Here is a 27,105-nt window from a genome sequence, read left to right as displayed (position 1 = left end):
CAAGCGGGAAGAGATATGGGAATATATGTGTATATATAACTGATTCATTTTGTTGTGAAGCTGAAACTAACATACCATTTTAAAGCAATTATACTCCAATAAAGATGTTAAAAAAAATAAATAAATAAAAATAAAAGTAATCTGCAGATGACTTAAAGTATAATGGAGGATGTACGTAAGTTATATGCAAATACAGTAGAACCATGAACAACTTGGGGGGGGCGGGTAGAGGCTAGGGGCACAGACCCTATGTGCAGTGGAAAATCCCAATATAACTTTACAGTCCATTCCAACCAACGTGGAATCGTGTAGTATGCATTTAGTAAAAGAAACCCGGTTATTCGTGGACCCATGCAGTTCAAACCCCTGTTGTTCAAGGGCCAACCAGACAACATCATTTTATATAAGGGACTTGATCATCCACAGATTTTGGTATCCTGGTTGGGGGGCACCCTGGACCTGAACCCCTGCAGATATTGAGAGCTGACTGTACTCAAAACTATTTCCTTTGATTAGAGGTAAACAAAATCTATCCCAAGTAAGAACTAACTTCAGCTTCCTTTTTCACCTTCCATATTTACAAAGTAACATTTTCGGTGTTTTCTGTATGTAAATGGAAGAGGGTGGCATTATTCCATTTAGTTGAAGCCAGTGTTCACCTGAAGTATATGTGTGTGTGTGTGTTCAATGTTCATGATTTATTGATGCTTCATTTGTTTTGAAATGATCCTAAAGGAATAGTATCCTTTCCTTCCTTCAGAAATAGCCTCACTTAGACACAGGCGTAGAGAACAAATGTATGGATACCAAGGGGGGAAGGCGGGGTGGGATGAACTGGGAGATTGGAATCGACATATATACACTACTATGTATAAAATAGATAACTAATGAGAACCTACTGTATAGTACAGGGAACTCTACTCAGTGCTCTGTGGTGACCTAAATGGGAAGGAAATCTAAAAAGAGGGGATATATGTGTATGTATGGCTGATTCACTTTGCTGTACAGCAGTGTAAAGCAACTGTACTCCAATAAAAATAAAAATAGCCTCACTTATCTGAAAATGAAATTGTCTCCTCAGTTAACCTGTAGCAAATTTCCTGTGTGGAGTGAGACATTAGAAGAACAGTCTTCACTAGTTAAAACTTTAGAATGTACAATATTTGAAAGCAATGAATTTATTACTACCAGATAAATATAGTAGCTCAAACTAATGATTTCGTATTCACATTATGAGTAGTAATATTTTCGTCTACCATTTGTATTATTTTGTATATGTATGTGTTCTATATTATATATATTTATTTGTACAAATAAATTATTATTTGTTTGTAATTGACCCAAATAGTGTGAGTACATTATACATATCCTTAGTGTTGATAACATTATTTACTTAAAAAACACACACGTCACATAAAGATAAGCATATTTTTGTCTCTTTTAAAACTGTATCACTGATCATATTTAAGCACCTTTAAATGGGTATCATTTTACTTGCATCAGATGTTATGGTTATTTTTAATCAGTAAGATTCTGGTAGGAAATAAAAACATTATACGTGTAATACTTTATTGACTCCAGCTGGTTTCCCAGTTTCTTAATTGTATACATAATCTAGTATCATAGAATTTTATAGCATCTTCATAAACTTTTTGAAGGTAGCTAAAGTGCAAATTATGAATGTTTATATGTTTTAAAATAATCCTAGCAGTAGTGGTTTCTTTAGCTCTACGTTTTATTAGTCTCTATTCATTTGTCATCAAATTAAAAAATAAGGACACACAGACCATCGATCTGGTTATACTATCTTTACACGTTTGAAGATACAACAGATGGATATTCATTGTTGTAATTTATGTCCTCTTTTACCAAACACGTTGCGCCGTATAAATAGTTGTAAAGAGAACTGAACACTGAGCACATAATGGGCTATAAATGCTTGTGTATTGACTAAATTGTTTTAGTAAAGTATAGTGTATAATTCTGGAAAAGATTTGCCAGTGGATATCCCAAAATAGAGCATTATATTAGAAGTTACTTGAAAAACTATTTATAGGAGAGCACCATTTTATTGAGAGCAATAGTAACTCAAATTATATAAATGAGTTGCTATTGTATCTCCTTGTAGCATATAATGAAGTTTTCTTTTGCATTTGAGACCATTGTTTACTGTTAGTTGAACTTGTCTTCCAATGTGTTCTGCTTAGCAACCTGTTGCCAGGCCTATGTGAAGAGCTCTTACTGTGGTTGTAGAGGTTGCAGTGGAAATTTACTATCTTGTTATGTCAGCTGTTCCAATACGAATAGTCATGAGATTACTGTGTTAGATACTAAAAATGCTAACACATGTTAGCTACCAACCTGGAAAGGAGATAATCATCATGAAGGAAAGGGCAGTATTGCATTTATGGTCATTTAATGATGGTAGAACTAATCCACATTTAAAAAAAGAGAAAAAAAAAACATTTTGTGTGGAGACCGAAATCTAAAGTAATAGATGCACCCAAGTAGTTTAGGAAAGAAAGGACTTGTTAGTGAATAAGATGATCTTTGCTTCAGAAGTGTCTTTGAAGGTTTAAAGTGTGCTTTGAACCTAATAAAAGTTTCTTGGGCCTGTTTCTTTACATCTAACATGGGAAAAATTAGAATAACCTGTATCATAGTACTTGCTTTCAGAACTGAGTTAAAGAATAGATATCGATGCATGTTGAACTGCAAAATGTACAGTTAACTTGTTTGTAATGCATGGCTTGGAATTGTAAGGGCAGGCCAGTGTGGGGCTGGTGTTTCCTTAATCAATTCACACTCACACTGTCAAAGAGAAAAGCTCTCCTTAGGGTGTAATGACTAATCTACTACCTCTGGTTTGATAATCATGGCTATTATAACATGTCCCTTTTTAATTAGGTCTTTAGAAAGTAATGTAGGCCTTGTAATTATTATAATCAAAAATAATAGATAATGACTTAGGTACTTTCTGTCCTAGATGAGATTGAGAACATCGTTAAAGTAAATTTTGGTAGTAAACAACTAATGATATTTTATGACTTGAAATATGCAGGAGTCCTTTTTATTTTAGGGAAGCAAAAACTATCAGTAAATATGATCTCCTAGGATTGGAAAATGACTAAAAATTAATGTAGATTAATTTAGGCTCTTTTGTACACTTTAAATAAAAATTCAATAGATGTTCAAATAGCAGTAAATCATTTTGCTTTCAACTTCTGTATATTTGAAGACCTTCAATTTTATATTTAAATTATGTTTCAGAAACAGTTTCAGAAGAATTATGGTATCTCAAACTTTACTGGTAAATAAGGGAAAATATATATCAAAATTTTAATCTTTTTCTTCCTTCAACATGCTGTTCATTTTTTTCCATTTAAGTGTTTGTACCTCCTTTGAGTATTAGGTGGTTCACCTCAAGTAGTTCTCAGGAGAATTTTATAGTTAAAAATTATTAGAGGGCTTCCCTGGTGGCGCAATGGTTGAGAGTCCACCTGCCGATGCGGGGGACGCGGGTTCGTGCCCCGGTCCGGGAAGATCCCACATGCCGCGGAGCGGCTGGGCCCGTGAGCCTTGGCCGCTGGGCCTGCGCGTCCGGAGCCTGTGCTCCGCAACGGGAGAGGCCACAGCGGTGAGAGGCCCGCGTACCGCAAAAAAAAAAAAAAAAGAAAAATTAGAAAATTGGGACCAAGGAGTCATATACATGTTGAAGTGGTAATGAAGCACTTTGGTTTTATGAATTGTTTATACAGTAGTCACAGGCAGCAACATTGCATTTGAAGTAATTTAATGATGGTAGAACCAATCACAGAGGAGCAGGATACCAAGACCCACACTTTCATAGCATCTGTATGTACCTAATCCACTTAGCGTCCAACCTCAAATACAAGGCATTATCGGTGCTGAAACACACTGAGCAATTCTTATGCCCAGGCCGTTCTTAACAAGATAGGCTTTCCCACTTCCTTCCATTTGGCAATGTTCTTCCCCAACATGCACGTTGGTAAATTGACTCTGTAGGTCCAATTTCTGTCTTGAATACTGTATCTAGAACATCTGTGATCTTTGACCATGACTCCTAAATAGGACACTATGTTTTTGTTCTGTCGTTGGTATTAGTTGACAAAGTAGTACTTTTCCTCCCTCTTCATCTTCCTAATCAAGGTACCAGTACAAACAGGCCCAGATGGCCTCTGGATTCAGGAATCTAAATATTCATAGGATAGAAATTTCCATATAAAGCTCCTTGGCATAAATAAGCTCTTAAAACCAATTATCTTTGCTATTTCTCAGAAGCCCATTTGGGGCTCATCAAGGCTTTCATAATAGTGAAAAGTGAAAGCCAGGCTATACTTGGCTCTACCTTTTGTCTCTGCCGTATAATTTAAAATACTTATGGCAATAAATAAGTGCTAAGGACGTAATGTAATGGACACTGCTGTCTGTTATACAGGAAAGGTGTTAAGGGAGTACACCCTGAGAGTTCTCATCACAAAGAAAAAAAATGTTTTCTATTTGATTTTGTATCTATATGAGAGGATCAGTGTGAATTGAATTTACTGTGGTCATCACTTCAAAAATAAAATGAATGCTTATTTCAAGCCCTCAGAACAAAGAGGCAAGGGAGCCTTGTGGCTTGTTTTCCCTTAGGGATAAATGGCACTTTGTATCACCTGATGATTGGTGTTAGATGTACAGGCAGACCTCAGAGACATTGTGGGTTTGGTTTCAGACCACCACAGTATCACAATAAAGCAAGTATCACCATAAAAGGAAGCACACAAATTTTTTGGTTCCCTGGTGCATATAAAAGTTATGTTTACACTGTGCTGTAGTCTCTTAAGTGTGCAATCGCACGCTAACCATCATCTGAGTCTTCCACAAGCCATAATCTTTTTGCAAGAGTAACATCAGAGATCACTGATCACCGGTCACCATCACAAATATAATAATAATGAAAAGATTTTAAAAATTGTGAGAATTACCAAAATGTGACACAGAGACGTGAATTGAGCCACTGCCATGGAAAAATGGCACCGAGAGACTCGCTGCCACAAACCTTCAATTTGTGAAAAAATGCATTATCTACGAAGCACAATGAAATGAAGTATGCCTGTTTCTCTTTCTTCCTGGGAATCCTCCCCCCCTCCACCCTGCCCCAGGAATCTGGGGCAGGATGAGGGATCCAGGCAGTTTCTGCTTGTGCTGGAGAGAGGAGGAGAGTTGCTTGTTATTGTTTCCCAAGTAGAACCGCTTATTTTTTCACAGGAGAGATGGTGGGGGGAGCCACAGAATCGGGGAGCTTCTCTCCTTTCTAAGGAGCAGGTACTTAACAAGGTGTCCCCAAAAGAAAGGTTAGGCTGGTGTCTTGCTTTGTGGCTTTTCTAAAGGGCTTTGTGGCCATTTTGTGCAGAAACCATCTATAGCTTTATATCAGTGCCCATGTATGTAGATCCAGTGGAAAAGGATGCTAGGCACGTCGCCTTTGCTGAAAGGGCACCTGTTCAGGGCATGTTCTCTTACTACTTTCTTTATTTATTTTTATTTCTTTTATTGAGGTATAGTTAATTTACATTGTTGTGTTAGTTTCAGGTGTGTAGTGAAGTGATTCAGTTAGACATACACATGTATATATTCTTCTTAAGATTCCTTTCCATTATACGTTATTACAAAATACTGAGTAGAATTCCCTGTGCTACAGTAGGTCCTTGTTGTTTCTCTGTTTTATATATAGTACTGTGTATATATTAATCCCAAACTCCTCATTTATCTCTCCCCGCCCCCATCCCCTTTGGTAATCAGAAGTTTGTTTTCCATGTCCGTGAGTCTATTTCTGTTTTTCTTACTACTCTCTAAAAACATTAACAGTCCTCCAACTACCGACTCCAGTGTATCTTACCTAGCTTTCCTGTGTTCATTTTCTCCATAATGGTTGTCACCTGGCATGTGCTGAGATAACATTTTTGCTTTGGTTTCTTATATTTCTACCTCTCCCCCCAGTAGAATATAAGTACCAGGAGGACAGGGAAGTTTTTGTTTTATTCCCAGCAATAACTTCAGTGTCTGGAACAGACCCTGTGGAACTTAGCACCCACTCAAATATGTTAGATGGCTAAAGATCATATATTTCCAACTCTTCACCCAAAATGTACACAGATCACCTACACGTACCAGCAACCTTAATCTTTGGGTATGAGGAATTTGCTCATTCAAAGTTTTCTGGCATAGCATCTGAATAACCAAGATTTTGTTTCATGTATCAATATTTTAAAATGACTCTGAAAGTTTTTTATCACCTTAGGTGCTTCTCTTTAATCCTACTTGGTTCATGAAGCTGTCAGGAAAAGAACCTGCTTTTGATTATATATGGCTTTTCTTGCCTCCAAGATAGCCTTTTAAGAAGCAATTTAGCTTCTTACTATAATTATATTCCAAACTTAATATTTCTTAAGTCTTGCCAGAATAACATTTTCTCCCTTGCCACATATTTTTATGGTTTAAAGGTAAGACAGCAAGTGTACTAAGTACTTTAGACTATATCTTGAAAATCTAAGAACATTTTTCTACAGAGCCCAAATGATACCATCTCACCCACAAAATTAACAATACTTTTAAAATATCATCAGGTAGTCATATTTTCCCTGAACCTGAGGAATGACCTCCCCTGCTTGTTTTTCCACACCATATGCCATGCAGGACCAGGCCTAGCATCTTACATCCTTAAATCTTAGGATTCAGAGCAGCCCTTTTTATATTCATGACATCGATGTACTAAAGAAACTGTACCCGTCTTCCTAGAAACTGCCCATCCTTTGACTTGTCTTAGGTCCTAGAGGTATTATTTAAATTGTTTCTCTATTCCTGGAATATTTTTCTTCTGATGAGTATGTACTGAGAAAATGAAGAAAAGATCAATTATTTTTCAAATGTTCTAAACAAATGCTGCAAGTTACACCAGACCTTGCTTTAATGCTTCTCTTATCTCTTTGCTGTTCTTGTTTTTTAAACATGAACTAAATTAAGCAGGGTAACATTTAAAAGCTGGTATGAAGAAAAGTTGATTTTATGCTAAACTATCATTTTTATAACCTTTCTTCCATTTTCTTTCCTGTCTAGCATCTTACAGTGAATACCATTAGTTTTATTCTTGGAATTGGCAAGCACCTGAGTAGTTAATACACCCATGAATTTAACACTGGATTCTATAGTCTTCTATTCATATCAGTGTGCCAAGTGATAATAGAATTCTGAAAATATTATCTGTAGCATAAGCGTTTTTTTTAACTTTAAAGATTAAGTACTTTTGTATTCCCTCTCTTAAGATCTTTCCTAGGACTGCCTAACATCTGACTCTTTTATGTTTTCTAATAAAGAAAGTCAACCATTTCATGTAATTGTCATAGATTATTTCAGTTCTGAGTGTTTTGGAGGACTATCCCCTTGAGATTTAGTCATGACATCATTCATTGATTTATACACTTGAGCCACGTGCCATGCCAAGGCACTGTGCCTGTGGCCTTGGCTTTATTTCTCTCTTATGTGATACTTGCTGTGGGTCAGGTGCTCTTCTAAGTACATTGCAAGTTTTAACAAGGATAAGGAGGCACAGAGAGGTTAAGTAATTTGCTCCTGGTCACAGAGCTGAGATTCAGATCCAGGCAGTCTGGCCCCAGAGTTCATACTTTGAACCACTCTGCCGTGCCGAAGAGCCTCGCCTCCTTGGAGCCTGCATTCTGCCCTCTCTGAAGAAGGCGAGAGGCAGGGATCACGTTGCTTCTGCTGTCGAATTTTAGAACTTGGACACCCTAGAGCCCGTGAGGCCTCTCTCTTTGTTTTCTTGTATCTCCTTTGTCCTCAGATCAGGACACAGCACAGCCTCCCACTCTTCCCATCTCCAGCCCAGCCCAGCCCACCCTCTAGGCCAGGGGTCAGCAATATTTCTGTAAAGAGCTAGATAATAAATATTTGAGGCTCTGCAGGCCACATATGGTCTCTGTCACATATTTTTCTTTCTGTGTGTGTTTTTTTTCCTTTTCATCTTATAACACTTTAAAAATGTGAAAATCACCCTTAGCTCACAAGATGTCCAGGAACAAGTCACGGGCCGTAGTTTGCCACCCCCTGCTCCACGCCACTGCTCATTTGTCCTTCTTTGAGCACTCTGTGTTCTTGTCAGCTGATCTGTTTCAGGCACTCAGGTTTTCCTCTCTCCTCTACCACAGGACCTTTGCACATGTTCTACCCACTCTGCCTTTCGACAGCTGTCTTTAGCCTCTGGACTTCATTAATTTGGGGCTTTTTTTAGGTCACATTTCAGGGCCCTTCCTCGTGGATGCCTTGTTATACACCCCCAGATCTGTTCAGATCTCATTTGTTTGGGTCTCCTAGCCCTCCATAATTGGTATCACAGTAACAATTTTACGTTTATACAGGTGATGATATCATTGTCCTTTTGGCTGTTAGCCCAGGTGAATTACCCTTGCGCCCCAGTGTATCTCTGGCTCCCAGCATGTGTCCCTAACCAGGCTCCCAGCTCTGCTCTCATCTCCCTAGAGCCCACTCTCCACCCAGCAACCAGAGTCATCTTTAAAACAAATCGGATTTAGTCATTCCCATTGCATATAAATAAACATGCTATTTCTGACCATAACCAGCATGGCCTTGCTGGGTCATGCCCCACCTGTCTGTCTCTACCACCCTAACGTACGCTTCTTCCCCCTGCCTCACTCCCCGCAAGCTCACTGGCTCTTTGTTGTATTTTTTTTTCGTGATCGTGCTAAGCTTGCCCTTGCGTTCAGGGCCTTTGCACATTCTCTTACTCGTATCTTAGCCATCCGCCCACCTTGACTTTCAGCATTCCAAGTCTCGGTGCCCACGACCCTTTCTCAGTGGCCTTCCGCTGATCATCCTATCTGAAATGCTCCCCCTATACCGCCCCCCCACACACACACACACATCTGTTATAGCCACTGGTTAACACATTAGCCTTTCTTTTCTCAATCAACTTCTTTGCATTATTTTTTTGTTATTTATTTGCTCATATTGTGCCTGCCCCACTAAAATATGTTCCGAGAAAGCAGAGGCTTTGTCGTGTTCACTCATCTACCCCCGGTGCCTGGAATAGCACCTGGCACTTGGTAAAAGCACAGTCAGCGCTGTTGATTGAATCGCTGGTCTGTGGCTTTGAGAGGCACTTAATGGAATGGTCGGATGGATGGGCGAATTAGTGCGTTACCCTTTTTTTTTTTTTGCTGATTATCAATCGGTGCACATCTCTCTCAACTCAAATACTCAACTGTTCACTGACTAAAGAAAAAATATCTGAATACCTGGTCTCCGCAGTTGAGCATGCATCGCTGTTAAAACCCAAAGCCTGTGTAAAATTCCGTTGTAGTCAGGCTTAGGTACTTGTTATTCCTGCTCGTGCATTATTAGGATATCTCGTCTTCATCCTCACACCCACTTTTCACGTCCTACCAGATCCAACACCTCTAGCTCACGAGAATCACTTTCCCCTTGGAATTTCTAAAGCATTTAGTATGCAGTACGTCTATTACTCAGTAATTAGTGTAGATTATCTCTCCTGGAATAGGGATTCATTAAATGTGTAAGAATGATGATACATCCTAGTTTAGACTAAGGTTGTGACCTATCTAGCTCACCCCTAATGCCTGAATCATGAATTTTTGGTGTCTCAATTTGGTCCTTATCTTCCTAAAGCAGGAGTCTGTGACCTGAGGTCCAGAGTAAGCTAGTGAACGGCCTGCAAGGAATGCCTTTAGCTGCAAGTAACAGAAACCCAGTCATTGGTTGTAGGAGTGCTGGGCTGGTGCAGTGATACAAAGATGCCACCTTTTTGTATCTTTCCACCCCACCATCCTAAATCAGCTTCTGCATCCTGATGTTTATCACCTAACAATTGACAGCTGGCTGTTGCCCCTCCAGGCAGAGACCAAGTAGAAGAGCAGGGGCTAAAGAAACAAAAGCGCTCTGACCATCAGTAGGAATCTTCTCATCTGGAAAGTAAGAACCCTCCTAAAAGCCCCACCTAAAAGTCCAAGCAGGTGTCCTCTGGCATCTGATTATCCAGAAATATCTCGGTCACATGGCCTTTCCCTGTCCCCAAGGGCATGGACTGTTTGGTTTCTTACTTTCTCTGGTCAAAAAAGGGATGGAGAAAGGAGTTAAGAGTGGCTTTGGGGTAGCTTTCAAACAGTTTCTGCTGCAGGGCATTTTTCAGGAGAGATGAGTCAGATTCTCAGAGATCCTTTCATTGACAAATTAATAATACCCACTACCTAAGGAATGCCATCAAAACAACTATACCGAAATTCAGTAGACTGCTAAAGTGGGGGTCAGTTTTAGATATTACCTATAGGTAACAGAGATTCGGACAGTACATTCAAGGTAGATAACTTTTTTTTTAGTAATCATCAACATATGATGGATTGAATCCTATGAGCATCAAATTCATTTACGAAATATCTAAACTGATGAATTAATTTAGGGAATTAGTCACTTAACTAAGTCAGTGAGGCCACGACTGAAGGAGCCATAGATTTGTAAGTATCATAATCTTCTCTTTTTGCGTGTGTTCAGCTCCTTATAATTTGTGCCCATAGGGGGTTGGGGGCTTGGAGTGGAGGTATATTTTTTCAGATTTGGAGGCCCTGAAGATAACAATTTTATTAATTAACAAGCTCTTATTCTAGGCCAGTCGTGAGAGTATTTAAGAAGAGTGAGGCATTACAGTAGCAGTGGCCTCTCCTTTTTAACCCTTTTTGCTGAACTGTAATGTACATAAAGAGAAGTGCACGTCACACAGGTGTACAGCTCGATGAATTTTCAAAACTGAACACAACCAGATGGCTGACACCCAGATCAAAACACAGCCTTGCCAGCCCCCAGAAGCCTGTCTCCTGTTTCCTCCTAGTTACTAAACTTCCCCTTGCCTACGTGTAACAACTCCTCTGAGTTCTATTAGTGGTGAGGAGTAAGTGTTTTCATAGTTTATATAAATGGAATCAGGCGGTGTGTCGTGTGTCTTATATGTTTGGCTTCTAATGGTGCCTTTAGGTGGGAGAGAGAGTGGCTTTTTCTTACTTAGCTGTCCCCCGTCTTGAAACATTTACTCAGAACCAGGAAGAATATGCTTCCTACTTTCTCACATTTTCTGGCAGCTTCCAATTTTCCTAATTTAACAGCAATAATTTCAGAGACTGCTTTCTCCTGGGACAAACTGACTTATCCAGCCTTTGTACCTTCCAGGCTAAACTGGCAGCACTAAGACCTGGGGAGGAATGGGTGGGAAAGAACTGTCTGTTTCCTTTTTTCAAAATTTTGCTTTATTTTCTTTCTCTATTTCCAGCCCTGGGAGACTCTTTCTTCCCCATTCTAGATCAACACGGAAGTGTCTGAGTGTCTTCCTGTTGAGACTTGCCCTTCTGGCCCCCAGGTGGTCCTTACATTTTGGGAGCTGACAGCTGTTCTGTTTTCACTCTCCCCTCATCACTGCAGTAGTTCAGGTCTCGTGATTGTCCAATTCACATAAACCATGGGAATCAGCTTTCTCTCTGCCATTTCCTCTCCTTTGTCCTACAAAGCGGAAAAAAACATCAGTCTTAACAGAGACGATGAAAGAATAAATATAGCTTTTTTAGAGAATGCAAATGGTGAATTGTTTTGCATACTTAAACAGAAAGGACTTAAAATATGAATAAAAACCTTTGACTATCTAAAGGGATTATCAGGGAGGCACTGGCAAGTGGAATCAAGGTCAGCCTTGACTTAGAAATACAAGAAGAGCTACCGCTGCGATGCAGTCTATCCTTCACCAAACTGAAGTCTTGTGTGCTGACACATGAAGCTTTAGCATCAGTGATTTATTTCCTCAAAATAATGTCCCTTTGACCCTTTAACCTTCTTATTTAATTCAGATACTCCTGAGATGATGAGCATTTTCAGATAGTTCCCTCATGCTTTAGAAGTATTTTTTTTTTTTTTTTTGCGGTACACAGGCCTCTCACGCGCAGGCTCAGCGGCCATGGCTCACGGGCCCAGCCGCTCAGCGGCATGTGGGATCTTCCCAGACTGGGGCACGAACCTGCGTCCCCTGCATTGGCAGGCGGACTCTCAACCACTGCGCCACCAGGGAAGCCCTAGAAGTATTTTTTATTATTGGAATTTAAAAGCTGTAAAAGCTGTCTGCTTTAAATTGACAGATGCTAAAATGTATGAGTGAATGAATATTCCACCGTGTTCTCAAGGGACTATTTTATTGTGACTTCTTTGTTTATAAGGAAACGCTCAGCCTCACGTTTCCATAAACTAGCCCTTCCTCGCATTTTCTTCCACTGTGATCACCTCTCTAAAACGGGCTCACCTTGGTCACATCACAGAACAAAGCTGTCCAGCAGTTGAAAAAAAAGTGGAAAATATTTTTCCCCTTTCTGTGTTTCCAGTTATTTATGAAAACTGCAGCTGGAAGTTGTAATATTGGCATGTTGCGCCTTCTTTGGGAAGATGCCACATCTTTAAAACATAACTGTGTGCTACTGTTTTAATGGTGTCCAAATAGATCATTGAATTCGTGGACATCTAAATTTAATTCCAGAAATCAAAGCTATGGTAATAAGAACTGGACGCGAGTTCTCTTAGGCCAAGTAATTTAATTCCTCGGCCAGCTGAAATATTACGTGTCTCTGTTCCTTGTTATGATGCCAGTAAATTGCTCAGGCAGATGCAGTGATGGATGGTGGGCATCTATTTCACCCTTTTTCATGGCTCCACGCGTACTAGAATGCAGATCACTTTAAACACAGCTGTTTTTATACGCATGTTTTCTGTTTGGAGTTTTAAATGTAACATTCAAGTCATAACAGAGATGTCTGGGGCCCAGGGTCATGTTTTCACCATCCCACCTGGAAGCACAGTGCTGTCTTAACCCTGGGTCACATACCTGGACCCTGTCACTCCATCCGTGCTTCAGGACAGCATGCACATGTCATGATTTAAGGAGAAGACTCATTGGATTTGATTTTTCTCCCTAGTTTTACCTGAATTGTCTACTTAATTTGGATAACTAAAGAATATTGGTGCCTATGATTTGATTGAACACAGAAGAGAGCTCAAACACAGGAAATTGGCTGATGGCATGCATTAGGTCATCTTTATTTTATTCACTAGCAGTACAACATCAAGATTCTGTAGAAAAATAAAGAGGCAGTATCCTGGGTAAAATTGGCATCTAAGCAACTGTTGAGTTTAGGATTCTTTTGAAATGTTGTCTTAAGTGGTAGACTTCTGTGCAGGAATTCAGGCAATCAAGAAATCAATGAGCGTACCCCACTTATCTCTAAGCAGATGAAGGCTTATACCATCTGATTATCAGTGCGAATGTTTCTCTTCCTCTTCTCACCTATTTTTCACGGTCTCTTGGAAGTGTTAAAATAACTGGTTAGGGTTTTCTCTGTATTAACACTTCATTTGTTCAATTAATAATAATTTATCTATAAATAAGTTATTATTGATTTTACTCTGCCAGATAGGTTTCTCCTTATTCTCTTATTTAACCACATATTTCAACTGCTTTTGATGTGTCCATTTATTATCTTAAGTCATATTTAGTCAGAATTTAAAAGGCCTTCCACTTGGGAGATGGGGGGTTATACACAATTTTTTAGAACTTATAAAAGTCCTTTAAATTCTGAGTTAATCAGGGAATTCTTTCCTTTTTTTAATAAATCTTTATTGGAGTATAATTGCTTCACAATACTGTGTTAGTTTCTGTTGTACAACAAAGTGAATCAGCCATATGCATACATATATCCCCATATCCCCTCCCTCGTGAGCCTCCCTCCCACCCTCCCTATCCCACCTCTCTAGGTCATCGCAGAGGGAATTCTTTCTAGTGCTATATTCATCTTTTTACATATCTTTCTCTTTTTCACCCTCAGTACTTGTGGCTCTCCTGTCAGACTTTCAGTCTTTGAAAGCCTTTTGCCATCTTCCTTTCTGTCCCTGTACACCATGGAATCCTACCATTTTCTTTCCCTAACACGTTTGAAATCGGATTTTCTGTACAATGCCGAACTCAACACTAGCATCCCAAGGCTCCAGGTTGTGGCTGACACAAACTCTCCAGATTCCTGTCATGTCTCCCAAACAATGAGCTTCTCCTTGTGGGCAAGAATCAACTCTGGGGTAAAATTCAAATGTCAACATGGCAGTTCTCAATCCTATTCCCCTAGTGCTTCTGTTAAAGAGAACCGTGGCAGATGCTCTGGGGAGTTGAAGTCCTCCACACATCTAGATCTTTTTCCTGTATTGATTTTGTGATCTGATCAAGGATGAAATATCTATTTCTCCTCTCCAGCCAGATGGCACATCAGATACTGTCACTGTTTAACACTTAGATTCCTATCTTCATTTATCATCTTCCAGATGCTCTTGACCATGTCTGTACTGGCAGGTATATGACTGCCACAAGAATATCTTACTTGGACCTTCTGATTTTGTTCTAGACATACTCTTCTTTGGCCATCCAAATTTGCTGATTTATTACTTACCACTGATTAAGTATATACATGTTTAATGCCATAAATATTATTTCTGATCCCCTTCCCAATGATACTGTGACTTACTGCCTGTCTGTTACCATTATTCTCAGTGTTGCATATTTCAGTGGTTCTCAGAATATTGTCCCCCAACCATCAGTGTCAGCATCACCTGGGAAATTGTTAGAAAGGCAAATTCTCAGGCTCTGTCCCACCACTGATTCAGAAATCTAGGGGTGGTGCCTGGTGATCTGTGTTTTACTAAGCCTTTCAGGTGCATCCTTTTGATGCTCACTGAAATTTGGGAGCCAAAGAGATATCTGATATTCTAGAAAGCTTACACAACTAGCAAAAGGGAGCATAGGTGTAGTTTCAGTAGGCATCCCTGACCATTGAGCTTACAGGCTTATTTAAGCCAGTTTCTTCTTCCCCTTTCATTTCCAGTTTAAACTTTCAATAGTAATTTTGAACAAATTTCCACCTCCCCTTATTGAATATCTACTCTGCAGGTGCTGTGGGGTATTCACATACAGGAGGAGAAGTAATCCCGGTAACACAGTAAACTTTGTTTTGGTCTCCCCCCACCCCAGCCTTTTTAATAGATTTATTTTTTAGAGCAGTCTTAGGGTTAGAAACAATTTGAACAGGAAGTACAGAGAGCTCTCCCCACTGCATTATTAACATTTTGCATTAGCACTGTATGCTTGGAACCAATATTGATACATTATTATTAAAGTAAATTTACATTAGAGCTCACTTTTTGTATTGTACAGTTCTTAGGGTTTCGACAAATGCATGTTGTTGTACATACACTGTATCAGTGGATATCCACTGATGCAGTATCTTACAGAGCAGTTTCACTGCCCTAAAAATCCCCTGTGCTCTGCCTATTCATCCCGTCCTTCCTACCCCAAACTCCTAGCAACCACTGGTCTTTTTATGGTCTCCATAACTTTGCCTTTTCCAAAATGTCATACAGTTGGAATCCGGGTATGCTCTTTTTTGCAACTGCAGAAACTAAGAAGAGCTGTGCTCAGGGGTAAAAAGTTGCAGATATACTGAGCTGGAATTCATTTCTGACCTGCTGGCTTCAAACCTTGTGTGTGTTTTTATTCAATGTCAGATTTCCTCTCAGATGTCCAGAATTCCTCGTCATTGATTTTTTGTTTTCCTCTCCTGAAATTTGTTTAAATGACTATCGTTGTTATTTCTCCTTCCTGATCCAGTGAAGACAAAGTCGTGGAAGTAGCAGAGGAGGAAGAAGTGGCTGATGTTGAGGAAGAGGAAGCCGAGGATGAAGAGGATGGTGATGAGGTAGAGGAAGAAGCGGAGGAGCCCTATGAAGAGGCCACGGAGAGGACCACCAGCGTCGCCACCACCACGACCACCACCACGGAGTCTGTGGAAGAGGTGGTCCGAGGTAATCCACTGTTCACTTGAATTTTCTTTCTTGGGGAAAAGGAAAGCATCACACCAGAGTTTGAAATTTCTATCCACCCTACCACCTTTTCGTCCCCCAACCAAAAATAAAAATTCATAAGAACAAGTTGTCTTATGCTTGTTGAACTCTTTTTGGTTGAACAAGCAGTCTAACAGTTCATTTCAAATAACATGAAATGCTGATTTTACAGTCTGTTCTGTGCCTTATGTATGCTACTTGGTACACTGTTCTGTAAAACTCCACCTAACTGTGGACCACGTCATTTGACAAAGGCTGAGTTAGGCAACCTCCTTGGTATTCTCCTGACAGTGGGTGTTTATTACACCCACTTTCACATCTAGACTGTGAGGTCCTTGATGTCAAAGACTGGACTTTACTTAATATGATGCAGAGTGCCTGCCTTATAGAAACTTTTCAATAAATCTTGGTTGAGTGAGTAGTTGCAATTAGATTTCGTTAAAGCAAAAGAAGGCTATTTGGTGAGTATCACATTATTTTTTGCTGTGAAATTTAACTTGGATGCCTTGTGTTGCCTTTACAGTATTTTATTGGGGGAAGTGACAGTGAGAGGTAGATGTAGTGTTACTATCTTAGACTTTCTTTTTCTGTTTCATTAATGCTCCTATTGGAAATGTTGTAAACAGAATGAACTAAAAGACTTCCTTTTTGTCTCCATGAAATAAAAGCAAGGATTCAGTTTACATTAAACAACCAAAGCTAGTGAACTGTTGAGTTGCCTTTCTTAAAGCGTATGCATTTGTTTTGCAAATAGTAAAAGATGGTCCTAGGATTAGATTGAATGAATGTGGACAGAGTTATTGTTTTAATGTATTGCAAATACTTTTAAAGTCTATCCACAAACGCTACAACATTGTAGGTCTTTTTCTCACTTTTATTAAAGTAAAATGATTTCTGCTCTGTTGTTAAATTGGAGTTTAAAAGGGGCTACTTTTTTGCCTCAAGTAGACTCCTGGTGATCATTGTAGTATCTTCTTCCCTTCACTGCATTTTTTATAACTTTATTGAGGTATAATTTACATATAAAATTCATTCACTTTAAGTGTATAGGTGTATAATTCAATGGCATTAATAAATTTACCAAATTGTGAAACCGTCCCCATAATCCAATCTTAGAACATTTTCATCATCCCAGTACGAGCCCTCACACCCATTCACAGTTGATTCTTGTTCTCACTGCCAGCCCCCAGCAACCATTAATCTACTTTATGTCTCTACAGATTTGCCTTTTCTAGGCATTTCATATAAGTGAGGTCATACGTAGCCATTTGTGTCTGGCTTCTTTCACTTAACATAGTAGTTTCGAAGTTCTGCATTTCTTTAACTTGTAGCTTTTTTTTTTTTTTTAATAAATTTATTTATTTATTTTTGGCTGCGTTGGGTCTTCGCTGCTGTGCGCGGGCTTTCTTTAGTTGCAGTGAGTGGGGGCCACTCTTCGTTGCATTGTGCGGCCTTCACTAGTTGTGGCACGTGGGCCCAGCAGTTGTGGCTCACGCGCTCTAGAGCGCAGGCTCAGCAGTTGTGGCTGCTGCTTAGCTGCTTTGTGGCACGTGGGATCTTCTCGGACCAGGGCTTGAACCCATGTCCCCCGCCTTGGCAGGCGGATTCCCAGCCACTGTGCCACCAGGGAAGCCCTAACTTGCAGCTTTTAAAACTGAGATTATTCTGAGTTGAACACTCAGGGTTAGCTTAAAATCCACTGAAGGTATCACATATTCTTTTAAAATATACATATAGTACCAGATAGATGGTTTAACTTTATCATTCCCTACGTAATGACAACTTCTTATTCAACTTAGCATGTGGAGTAGATACACATTTAAGCGAATGCACATTTTGTTGGAGGCACTGTTTTTCAGGGTGTTTTTCGTGTACCTCTTAGGACCATTTGTGGCAGATCTGGCTACATGAACTTGTTAGCTTCTATTTTCCTAGCAGGGAAGGACATATTTTACAGGGCTGCTTCTTCTTGAAACCGAAAAGTTGTGTGACTACAAATTACAGCACTCGTATTCTGCTGTGGGACTCAAGTTCTTGTGCTCTCCATCAAGATAGCTGTTTGCATAATAATCGTTGTCCAATTATTCAACATTCATTTTTGGAGTACCTCTTTGGAATGAGCCATTTTGCTGGGCTCAGTGGATCAATCGTGTGATGAGAATACACAGGATAGCTGACCCTTATGGATGTTAAAGTCTAGTAGGAAACATAAGTCAAAGAAATACAAAGTGTGCTGTGAAAACACTATGAGCCCAGAGCCTACTTCAAAGAATTGGAGATTGATCAGGGAAGGGTCTATGAAAAAGATGGCATTTGAAGGGGAACTGGAAGGGCTGGTGGCAGAGCTACTACTGATGGATTTTCTTGTAGCCTACTTTAGAGTCAGTAGGAATAACAAAGCCAATATGGTGCCTTGGGAAGGTACGTGGCATGCTTGGGAGACAAGGTTAGTCCAGTTTAAACTAGAGCAGGTAAAACTTCCATAAGAGGGTTACAGGAAATTAGGTTGGGCCTACAATATGGAGACCTTTAATGACAGGCTGGCAAGTATGGGTATTAACTGAGGGTGATCAGTTCAAGACCTGCTATGTGGTAAGGATTTTTTTAGTAGAAACAACGAAGAGATTTTGTTTTTATGTTACCACTATTGAGGGGATGGGTGAACAGGGAGTGACATAATTTATTCAGTATGTGAGAGAATGCCACATAAACTTATGCTTATATTCTAAACCAAGACAGAACTCTCTTGAGATAATATGGTCTTGTTACATTCTGAATAAGTCCAGTTCTTTTTGCTTCAGTTTTTCTCTACATGTAGCATTATTAGGTATTAAGATAGAACATAGAGGGACATATATGTTTTGGTATTTTTATAGAAAGACAAAGGCAATTAAAAGAGAATTTAGAAAAAAATCTCCAGGCTAAAGATTAAAAAAATAAAAGAAACTAGACTTAAAAGATAAGTTAATAATGCTGATGTCAAGAACAGCATTAAAAGTGACCTACGAAAGCAAATACCTGGTCATTTAGAGGTACCAACTGTTATTGCTAGAGGTAGAAGAGCCTTTAATGGGAATCCATGCATCCATCTAAGACTCCTGAAATGGACAAAAGCTATGATTGAAGCAAGTCTTTCTGGGAAAGGAGACCTAAGAGGAGAAACATGTTGTGGTATATTGCATCCATGTCAGAGAGTTTTCTGTGTTCCCAGCTAATTCTGATAAAGGAGTAGAAGAAGTTTTTTTTTGTTTTTGGGGGGTTTTTTTGCGTTACGCGGGCCTCTCACTGTTGTGGCCTCTCCCGTTGCGGAGCACAGGCTCCGGACGCGCAGGCTCAGCGGCCATGGCTCACGGGCCTAGCCGCTCCGCGGCATGTGGGATCTTCCCGGACCGGGGCACAAACCCGCGTCCCCTGCATCGGCAGGTGGACTCTCAACCACTGTGCCACCAGGGAAGCCCAGAAGAAGTTTTTGATGGTAGCATTAAAGCGACCAGTCATCTAGAGCCTTTTCCCTCCACACCATGGGTGTAGGAGGTGAGTTACAGCTCTTGCCTGATGAAGAACAATGTCAATGCCAATAGGTGATTGCTAACTTTGTAAAACTCTAATTACGAGTAGCCTGCTCCTGTGCTGAGAATAAAAGTTGGAAATGACTTGCAAAGCAGAGAGATTGAAAAGAGGCTTACCCTCTAGTGTCCAGTGTTAATGTTTCAGTGCCCGAGAGAAAATGTGATTTACAACCATACTTAATAATGAACATTCTTCATTACCAACATACTGCCACTGATACGAGTCTTCCATGTACTTCATAAAAAAACTCAATAGTTTTGTAATCCATTAAAATTTGAAAGAAATAGGCAGAGGGAAGGAAAATACAGGACATTTCAGCATTCCATATTGTGTTAGAATCATTGATACCAAAGTAGAAGATGTCAGTTCTGACTATGTTACTGATTCCAGAGGAGAAAGATTGGATCTGTTGTTTTGACCTAGTGGAATAAGCCAATACCAATTTGAGTACAATAAGAGTATATTTAGACACTTGCTCCTAATTTTCTGTGTTTTGAGAAGGGATTGCACTTCCTAAACCTAAGACATCAAGGTAATCTGTGACTCAATTGTGAATTTTAAACTCCGATTAAACATGAGTGTTGTAATAAATGACATAGTCTGTGAGTTAAGCTAGCCAGTTTTGTGCATCCAGAGTAACACTGTTTTTTTTCCGTGTGTTCATTGATTCAGCAAATACATATTCATTACATCTCTGCTGATGGTTCAGCGCTTTGCTGCTGTGGAAGGTGTGGTGAGGAATTGGCTGTTACTGTATTGTGGCAGATCAGCCTGGAATTTCTTGTGTTTTCACCACTCCCCTTGCCCTTTAGGGAAGTGATTCTGTCTGTTAATCCTTGATTAATTTGTGCTGACTCGTAGAAATTTTACTTGCCCATTTAAAGCCAAGGCAATGGGCTTCCCTGGTGGTGCAATGGTTGGGAGTCCACCTGCCGATGCAGGGGACATGGGTTCGTGCCCTGGTCCGGGGAAGATCCCACATGCTGCGGAGCGGCTAGGCCCGTGAGCCATGGCCACTGAGCCTGCGCGTGCTCCGCAACGGGAGGGGCCACAACGGTAAGAGGCCCACGTACCAAAATAAATAAATAAATAAAACCAAGGTAACTAAAGCTGAGAGAAATTTTTAAAAAATTGTCCATGGTCACAAAGCTGGTAATTGGTGAAGCCACGATTTGAACCCAGATGGACCAGAGTATTTCTTCCACCCTAATGCCAATTTTTTGTTTTTCCTTTTATATTTAAATACATATTAGTTCAGTTTCACCTGTGTTCCCTTGTAAATGTGTATTCCTTTGCTATAGCATATATTTATCTTACTATTGTTTCACTCTGAGCATTTCCTACATTTTAGAATTCTTATATAAATAATACTGATATTATTATTATTTCAAGCTATGGCCGTGGCCCATGTATCGGCAAACTGTGGCCATGGGCTGAAAATGGGCTGTCACCTATTTTCTAATCAAAAGGTTTTATTGGACACAACCAATCCCATTTGTTTACATATTATCTATGGCTGCTTTCATGCTACAGAGGTGAAGTTGAATAGTTGCAAAAGACACCATGTGGCCTGCACAGCTGAAAATATTTACTTTTCAAGCCTTTATAGGAAACCTCTGATACTGATCATTAGAAACATACTAAGAAGTTTTTATATTTCAGATTTTACCATACCAGGTAAATTTCATTAAGGTAGTTTTCATATGGTTAGAGACAGACTAGTAAAGTGTTTAAAAAGAGAATTTTTAATAGATTTTTGGCTTTGGGCCAGTTACATAACCTTGGTAAGTCTGTCTTTTCATGTGTTTTATAGATGTTGATATGATGTTGCATGTTTTTTATATGAATTACTTTAGATGATTCCTGTTAAGTATTTACCATATAATGCCTGGCACATTCTAAGTGTTCAGCTTGTTTTGCAAGGGCAGGCTGCTCAGGGTCGAATCCTGGCTTTACAACCTACTAACTTAGTATATTTGTATCAGTGAAATAACCTTTATGCCTCATTGCTTCCCTCTTGAAAATGGGATTTAATAATACCTACCTAATTTTAACCATTTTGTGAGCAATATATGAAGTAATCCACAGGCACTGTTCCTGGTGGACAGTAAGTGCTCAATTAACCTAAGCTACTATAGTTGCCCTGGTTATACACATCATTTTGATCCTCCAGAGAACTAATATTTACTACTAATTAGGAATGCCAAAGGTAAGCCAACAGACTGTCTTTTGTAATTATAAAAAGCATAAATGTGATGTATCCATTTCTATTGGTATCATAGAGCTGATATTTATGGACGTATGTTAAGGAAAAAAACAGCTTAAACTTGGTTTCTTGATTGAAATATCTTTTGTGAATATATTGTATATTTAAGCATCTGCAGTTAAATTTTATATCTGGCTGAAAATTGAACCAAGATAGTATTAAATGCCACTGCATTTCAAGATGGAGTTTCATTTCTTGAGGGTATTTTAAACCTCTTGGAAGTTCATCTATTAAATGGACAGAGACACCGGTAGAGGTCGCAATTTAAGCATACCATATGATGATGAAGTTGAAAAGTTTGATCTAAATGTTGCTTGCCTTGGGCGGGGTGACTGACCTCACAGAATTAAACTATTGTTCTTCTCCCTCTGGTTACCATTAATCTCTAAGAAGCATCATGTGATTTGCCGCTGTACATTCCACCCACGTGGACCAGGCACTCCTAGGTACTGGGCATTGCACCGGTTCCTGAGGGCACAGGGATATGAAGAGGGTGGTTCACTCAGGTTGCTTCCAGACATAGCTGTACACTCAGTCTTGGGGAGAAATCAGTCTCTCTGACCTGGTTGGGGAAGAACTTTGGCACACAGGGAAAGGAAAGTGCTCACCCAGGGACAGAAGTTTCCACTAAGCATTGCCAAGAAGTTGTCGTTTGAATGATTTTTAAAGGAGAATAGGGATTTGCCAGTTAATTGAGCACCAAATAGAACGAATCCAAGAAGTACCATAAATAAATCAGAACAGCTTACATTGATCTCAAGGGTAGAGCAAACAGAGCTTAGCGTAATTCTCACGTCTCCGGTGTGACCCATCTGTAATGAATGTGCCTCTTGCAAGGTATACCATAATTCACAAATACGATCCTTGCTTATCATTCATATTTAGCTTTTCACAAAGTTTGGAGAAAACTGTGAGCTTGACTTGCTGCAGACATGGAAGTGTACTCACATACTTTTGTTGGGCGCCTCATAGGAGCGCACTGGCCCAAAATGAAAATTAAGCTCCATTTTGGGTTTGTGAACAGGGCAAAGGGATAATGGCTGCTCCCTGTGGAGGAAGTCTTTACCTCTCTGTGTTATGACCACAGGCGAGTAAGATCCACTCCTGTTCCTGGACCAGAATGTAGCATCCTTTCTAATGACTTTGAGAGAACTAGTATCAACACTGGGTACAGATGTGACAGGTGGCAGCCTTATTATTTTGTGCCCCATGGCACCACAGCCATTGATTTTGAGGTGTTTGATATATGCTTTGTTAGAAGCAGAGTGAAGCGTGGCATTAACAAGCTTCTTTCCATGTCATTTAATGGTCCCAATTTAGAAAGCCCACTCAAATCGTTTGCTTAAAATGTAGGAGTGAGAAACAGAGCCATAGAAAAAACTGTGTGTGGTGTGTATATATATATATATAATTTTCTATTTTTAGTAACAAATTTATTGAAATATAGGTTGCATACCATGGAGTAGAGAAGTCAGTGGTTTAGTATAGTCACAAAGATCTGCATTGCCACCTAGAAAATTATATTTTTGAACTTAATTTTGTTTGAAATTTTACATGGCTAGTAGTGCTTAGTTAGTTTTACCTTCTACACTTTTATTTGTGTCAAGCCTTCTTCAATTCAATGTTAGAAAAGGAAATAATCAGCTAAAGGTATTTTAATACAATTATGTCTAAATTTCTTAAAAATAAAAATAAAATTTCTGGTCCAATTCAATTAAAGTCCAGAAACCAGGTTTTTAAAAATTCTAGTCTTTTTTATGCTTTTCCCAAAATCAGTTGCTGTTCAAAAAAATATGCAAATGTTGACAATTGTATGTATTTCCACAGCACAGAGTTTGCAATTAAGAAAAACATCAGGGGCTTCCCTGGTGGCACAGCGGTTGAGAGTCCGCCTGCCGATGCAGGGGACATGGGTTTGTGCCCCAGTCCGGGAAGATCCCACATGCTGCAGAGTGGCTGGACCGGTGAGCCATGGCCGCTGAGCGCCTGCGGGTCCGGAGCCTGTGCTCCGCAGCGGGAGAGGCCACAACAGTGAGAGGCCCGCGTACCAAAAAAAAAAAAAAGAAAAGAAAAGCATCAAACCTAGTAAAAGAAATCCAGCAAATGGGAGAACAGTTCATCTAAACATACATGTCATTTTCAGCTAATTTTTAGCTAATCCATATGTCCGATTGAGTAGGGACTCTGATTCCTTGGGCAGGTAACAGTGTGTGTTTTAATGGAAATATTTAGTTGCCTTGTAGAAAAATGCTTTCTGGAGTTTTTAAGCAAGGTGGATTTCAACCTAAACACCTTCTTCTCTCAACCTTGGATCATTTTGCCCCCCTAAAAACTTATCACCTCTTCCAACATCTGACCTTTTGGGTTCTGTTAGTGGAAGAGTAAGAAGTCAGGAGGAAGCAAGACTGAATGAATCTCATACAAAAATGATGTTCAGTGTTATATGTATACAATGGAATATTAGTCAGCCACAAAAAAGAATGAAATAATGCCATTTACAGCAACATGGATGGACCTAGAGATTGTCATAGTAAGTGAAGTAAACCAGACAAAGACAAATATCATACGATATCACCTATATGTGGAATCTAAAAAAAAAAGATAGAAATGAACTTATATACAAAACAGAAACAGACTCACAGACATAGAAAACAAACTTACTGCTACCAAAGGCAAAAGGGGGGGTGGGGATAAATTAGGAGTTTGAGATTAACATATACACACTACATACATAAAATGGATAACCAATAAAGACATACTGTATAGCACAGGGAACTCTACTCAATATTTTACAATAACTATAAGGGAAAAGAATCTGAAAAAAGTAGATATATATATATATATATATGTACGTATAACTGAGTCACTTTGCTGTACACCTGAGACTAACACAGCGTTGTGAATCAACTACACTTGAATAAAATCACATTTTTTAAAACGATGTTCAGGAAAACCCCTTGGCCTTCAAGACAGCAGTGCAAATTTTCAAAACTAGAAGACTCTTGAAACAGTAAAAGGAGTTTAGAATAGTTCACTTTGTTAAAAGTGCACTATATTGAGTTAATAGTGGTAAGACAGTTCCAGTGTTAACTGTGAGGGTGGGGTTGTCTCTGTCCCTTAAATTTACTTATGTTCTTGTTGGGTATAATTTCAGAGAACAGAATATGGACAGGAGTTTCATGCTGCTTGCATGTGACTTTAAGTTCCTGATGTTTCGTGATAGAAGAAATGAACAACCTTGTTGGCTAATTCTTATGACTCTATCTCTTCTGGAGTTTCATAGCATTTGTTACCCAGGATTTCTGACTTGCTGGTGACTTCTGCACAGTAGCTTTGGTCAAGTGATTGGGCGAAATTACTAAAACGCAGCATGAATCCTGGTGTTTACTTGGACTATGGCAGGGTTCCTTGACCTCAGCATTATTGATGTTTTAAGCCGGACAATTCTTTGTTGTGGAGACAGTCCTGTCCATTGTAGGATGTTTTGCAGGATCCCTGGCTCTACCCACTAGATGTCTGTAGCACCCCCCAGGTGTGATGACCAAAAACGTCTTTAGTCATTGATGCATGTCCCTTGGGAGGGGATGGGGGCAGGATCTCTCTGGTTGCAAACCACTGGGCTATGACATTGAGGTCGACAGTGATATCTGGCTTTAAATACACAAGCAGAGAAATACCCCTACAATACTGTGTCTCATGTTACTGTCAGTTGTAACACCTCATTCCATGCTTTGCACATTGTAGGTAGCAGTGAACATTTTTTTTATTTGAGAAGAAAAAGTAAAGTAAAACGTATGCTAAAAAAGTTGATAAGTACTCATTTAGTAAGATAAAAACAGATATTTGATGTGTCATGTACAATCTCATAGTTTATATTTACAGACAAATCAACATACAATTATTATTTTTAAAATATTACGTATGCATATTTGCCATGTAGGCAAATGAGAGGTAGAGGAAAACTGCCTTCCGGGTTTCGTTTTTTATTTTTCCACAAGAAATTCACTCTCACCTGGTCCCCTGTCATAAAATAGCAAATGGTGGTTACCATCCGTAGAGCAAACAGGGTTACTGCTGTTTTCAGCTGGAAGCCACCCATTCTTTCCTGCTGGGTACCATGACAGGGATGAGTTTAACATGGTGAGACGGACATGCTTGGTGAACCCCAGAAAAGGACCATCTTTCCAATCCTTGACTCTCATATCTAGAAACATCGTTTTCTTGCAGTAACAGAAATGCCATGTAATTCTTTCTTACAGAGAAGTGGTGCAAAGGAAGCAAATTCCAAGCTCAGTGATCTATCCTCGATCTTATGTCAGCTTTCTTAATTATTTTTCCCCAATAAAAATAAAAATTTGATATTTCTAATGTTCTGACAAGTTACAAGAACAATATCACTTAAATTTGTGTTTCTGAGAAGTCTGAGTTTTCATAGACTTAAATATGAGTAAGAAAAATATTGTGTTGGTGTTAAATTTAAGGCAGAAGTATCAAAGCTGCTTTGATTTTGCATGAGACAGCACTTCAGAGTAAAAGAAATATTTATAGATAATCTCTTAAAATTAAGATTTTGGTATATGTATACATTTGAATCTCTCAGCTCTATTAAAATATGTTATACCCCTCATTTCCCAAATATGTGTACCTTCTTTTAATAAGCTAAAACCTATGCAACTTTTTACTAATCCTTTCCCGCTGGTCTTTTTTAGAAAGTGATTGAATCTTATATATATATAGATACTTTTGACATTTTAACTGCCTGTAAAAGATGGGATTGATCATGGTGTTTCTCAAACATTAATGCCCATACAAGGGACCTGAAGTGCTTCCTAAACACAGATTCTAAGACAGTAGGTCTGGGGTAGGTCCTGAGTCCCAGGTGATGCCGGTCCTACTGGTCCACTGGCTGGCTACACTTTGAGGAATGGTCTCTAGTATCATTACATGCCCCCATACTGTGCAGATTTAGATTGAGACAGAGTAAGAAACTGAAAAGGAAAATTATCCTTATCTATGGTGGTGAAACCATCATTATCTGTGGTGTCATTGCTCTTACTGTAGTATCAAACGTCACCAAGTATGAAAGAATCCTGATAGGTCTACTTACTGAGTAATGTTGTAAAAATTCAACTCTCATGACTGAGCAAATTAGAAAACCCTTACAATTTCCCAAACTATATAATTGTTCCTAGTTTCACCTGTGCCCCTATTTCCTCTCATAGATATGGTGTAGCTGACTCCTGCTAGCC

At 39.3% G+C, this 27,105-nt stretch overlaps 1 protein-coding gene across 6 annotated transcripts in view; it reads left to right on the top strand.

Moving 5' to 3' along the window:
- Positions 1 to 27,105, top strand: part of APP (amyloid beta precursor protein) — a 276,610-nt gene that overhangs the window by 137,360 nt on the left and 112,145 nt on the right. For all 6 annotated transcript variants that reach the window (XM_033855992.2, XM_033855991.2, XM_033855990.2 and 3 more), the window contains exon 6: positions 15,788 to 15,981. In XM_033855992.2, the coding sequence (XP_033711883.1) occupies positions 15,788 to 15,981 (194 nt within the window). The remainder of the gene's footprint in view (positions 1 to 15,787; positions 15,982 to 27,105) is intronic.

Source organism: Tursiops truncatus, chromosome 4 (assembly GCF_011762595.2).
Source record: "Tursiops truncatus isolate mTurTru1 chromosome 4, mTurTru1.mat.Y, whole genome shotgun sequence".
Taxonomy (NCBI): Eukaryota; Metazoa; Chordata; class Mammalia; order Artiodactyla; family Delphinidae; genus Tursiops; species Tursiops truncatus.
This window is presented reverse-complemented; position numbering and strand designations above follow the sequence as displayed.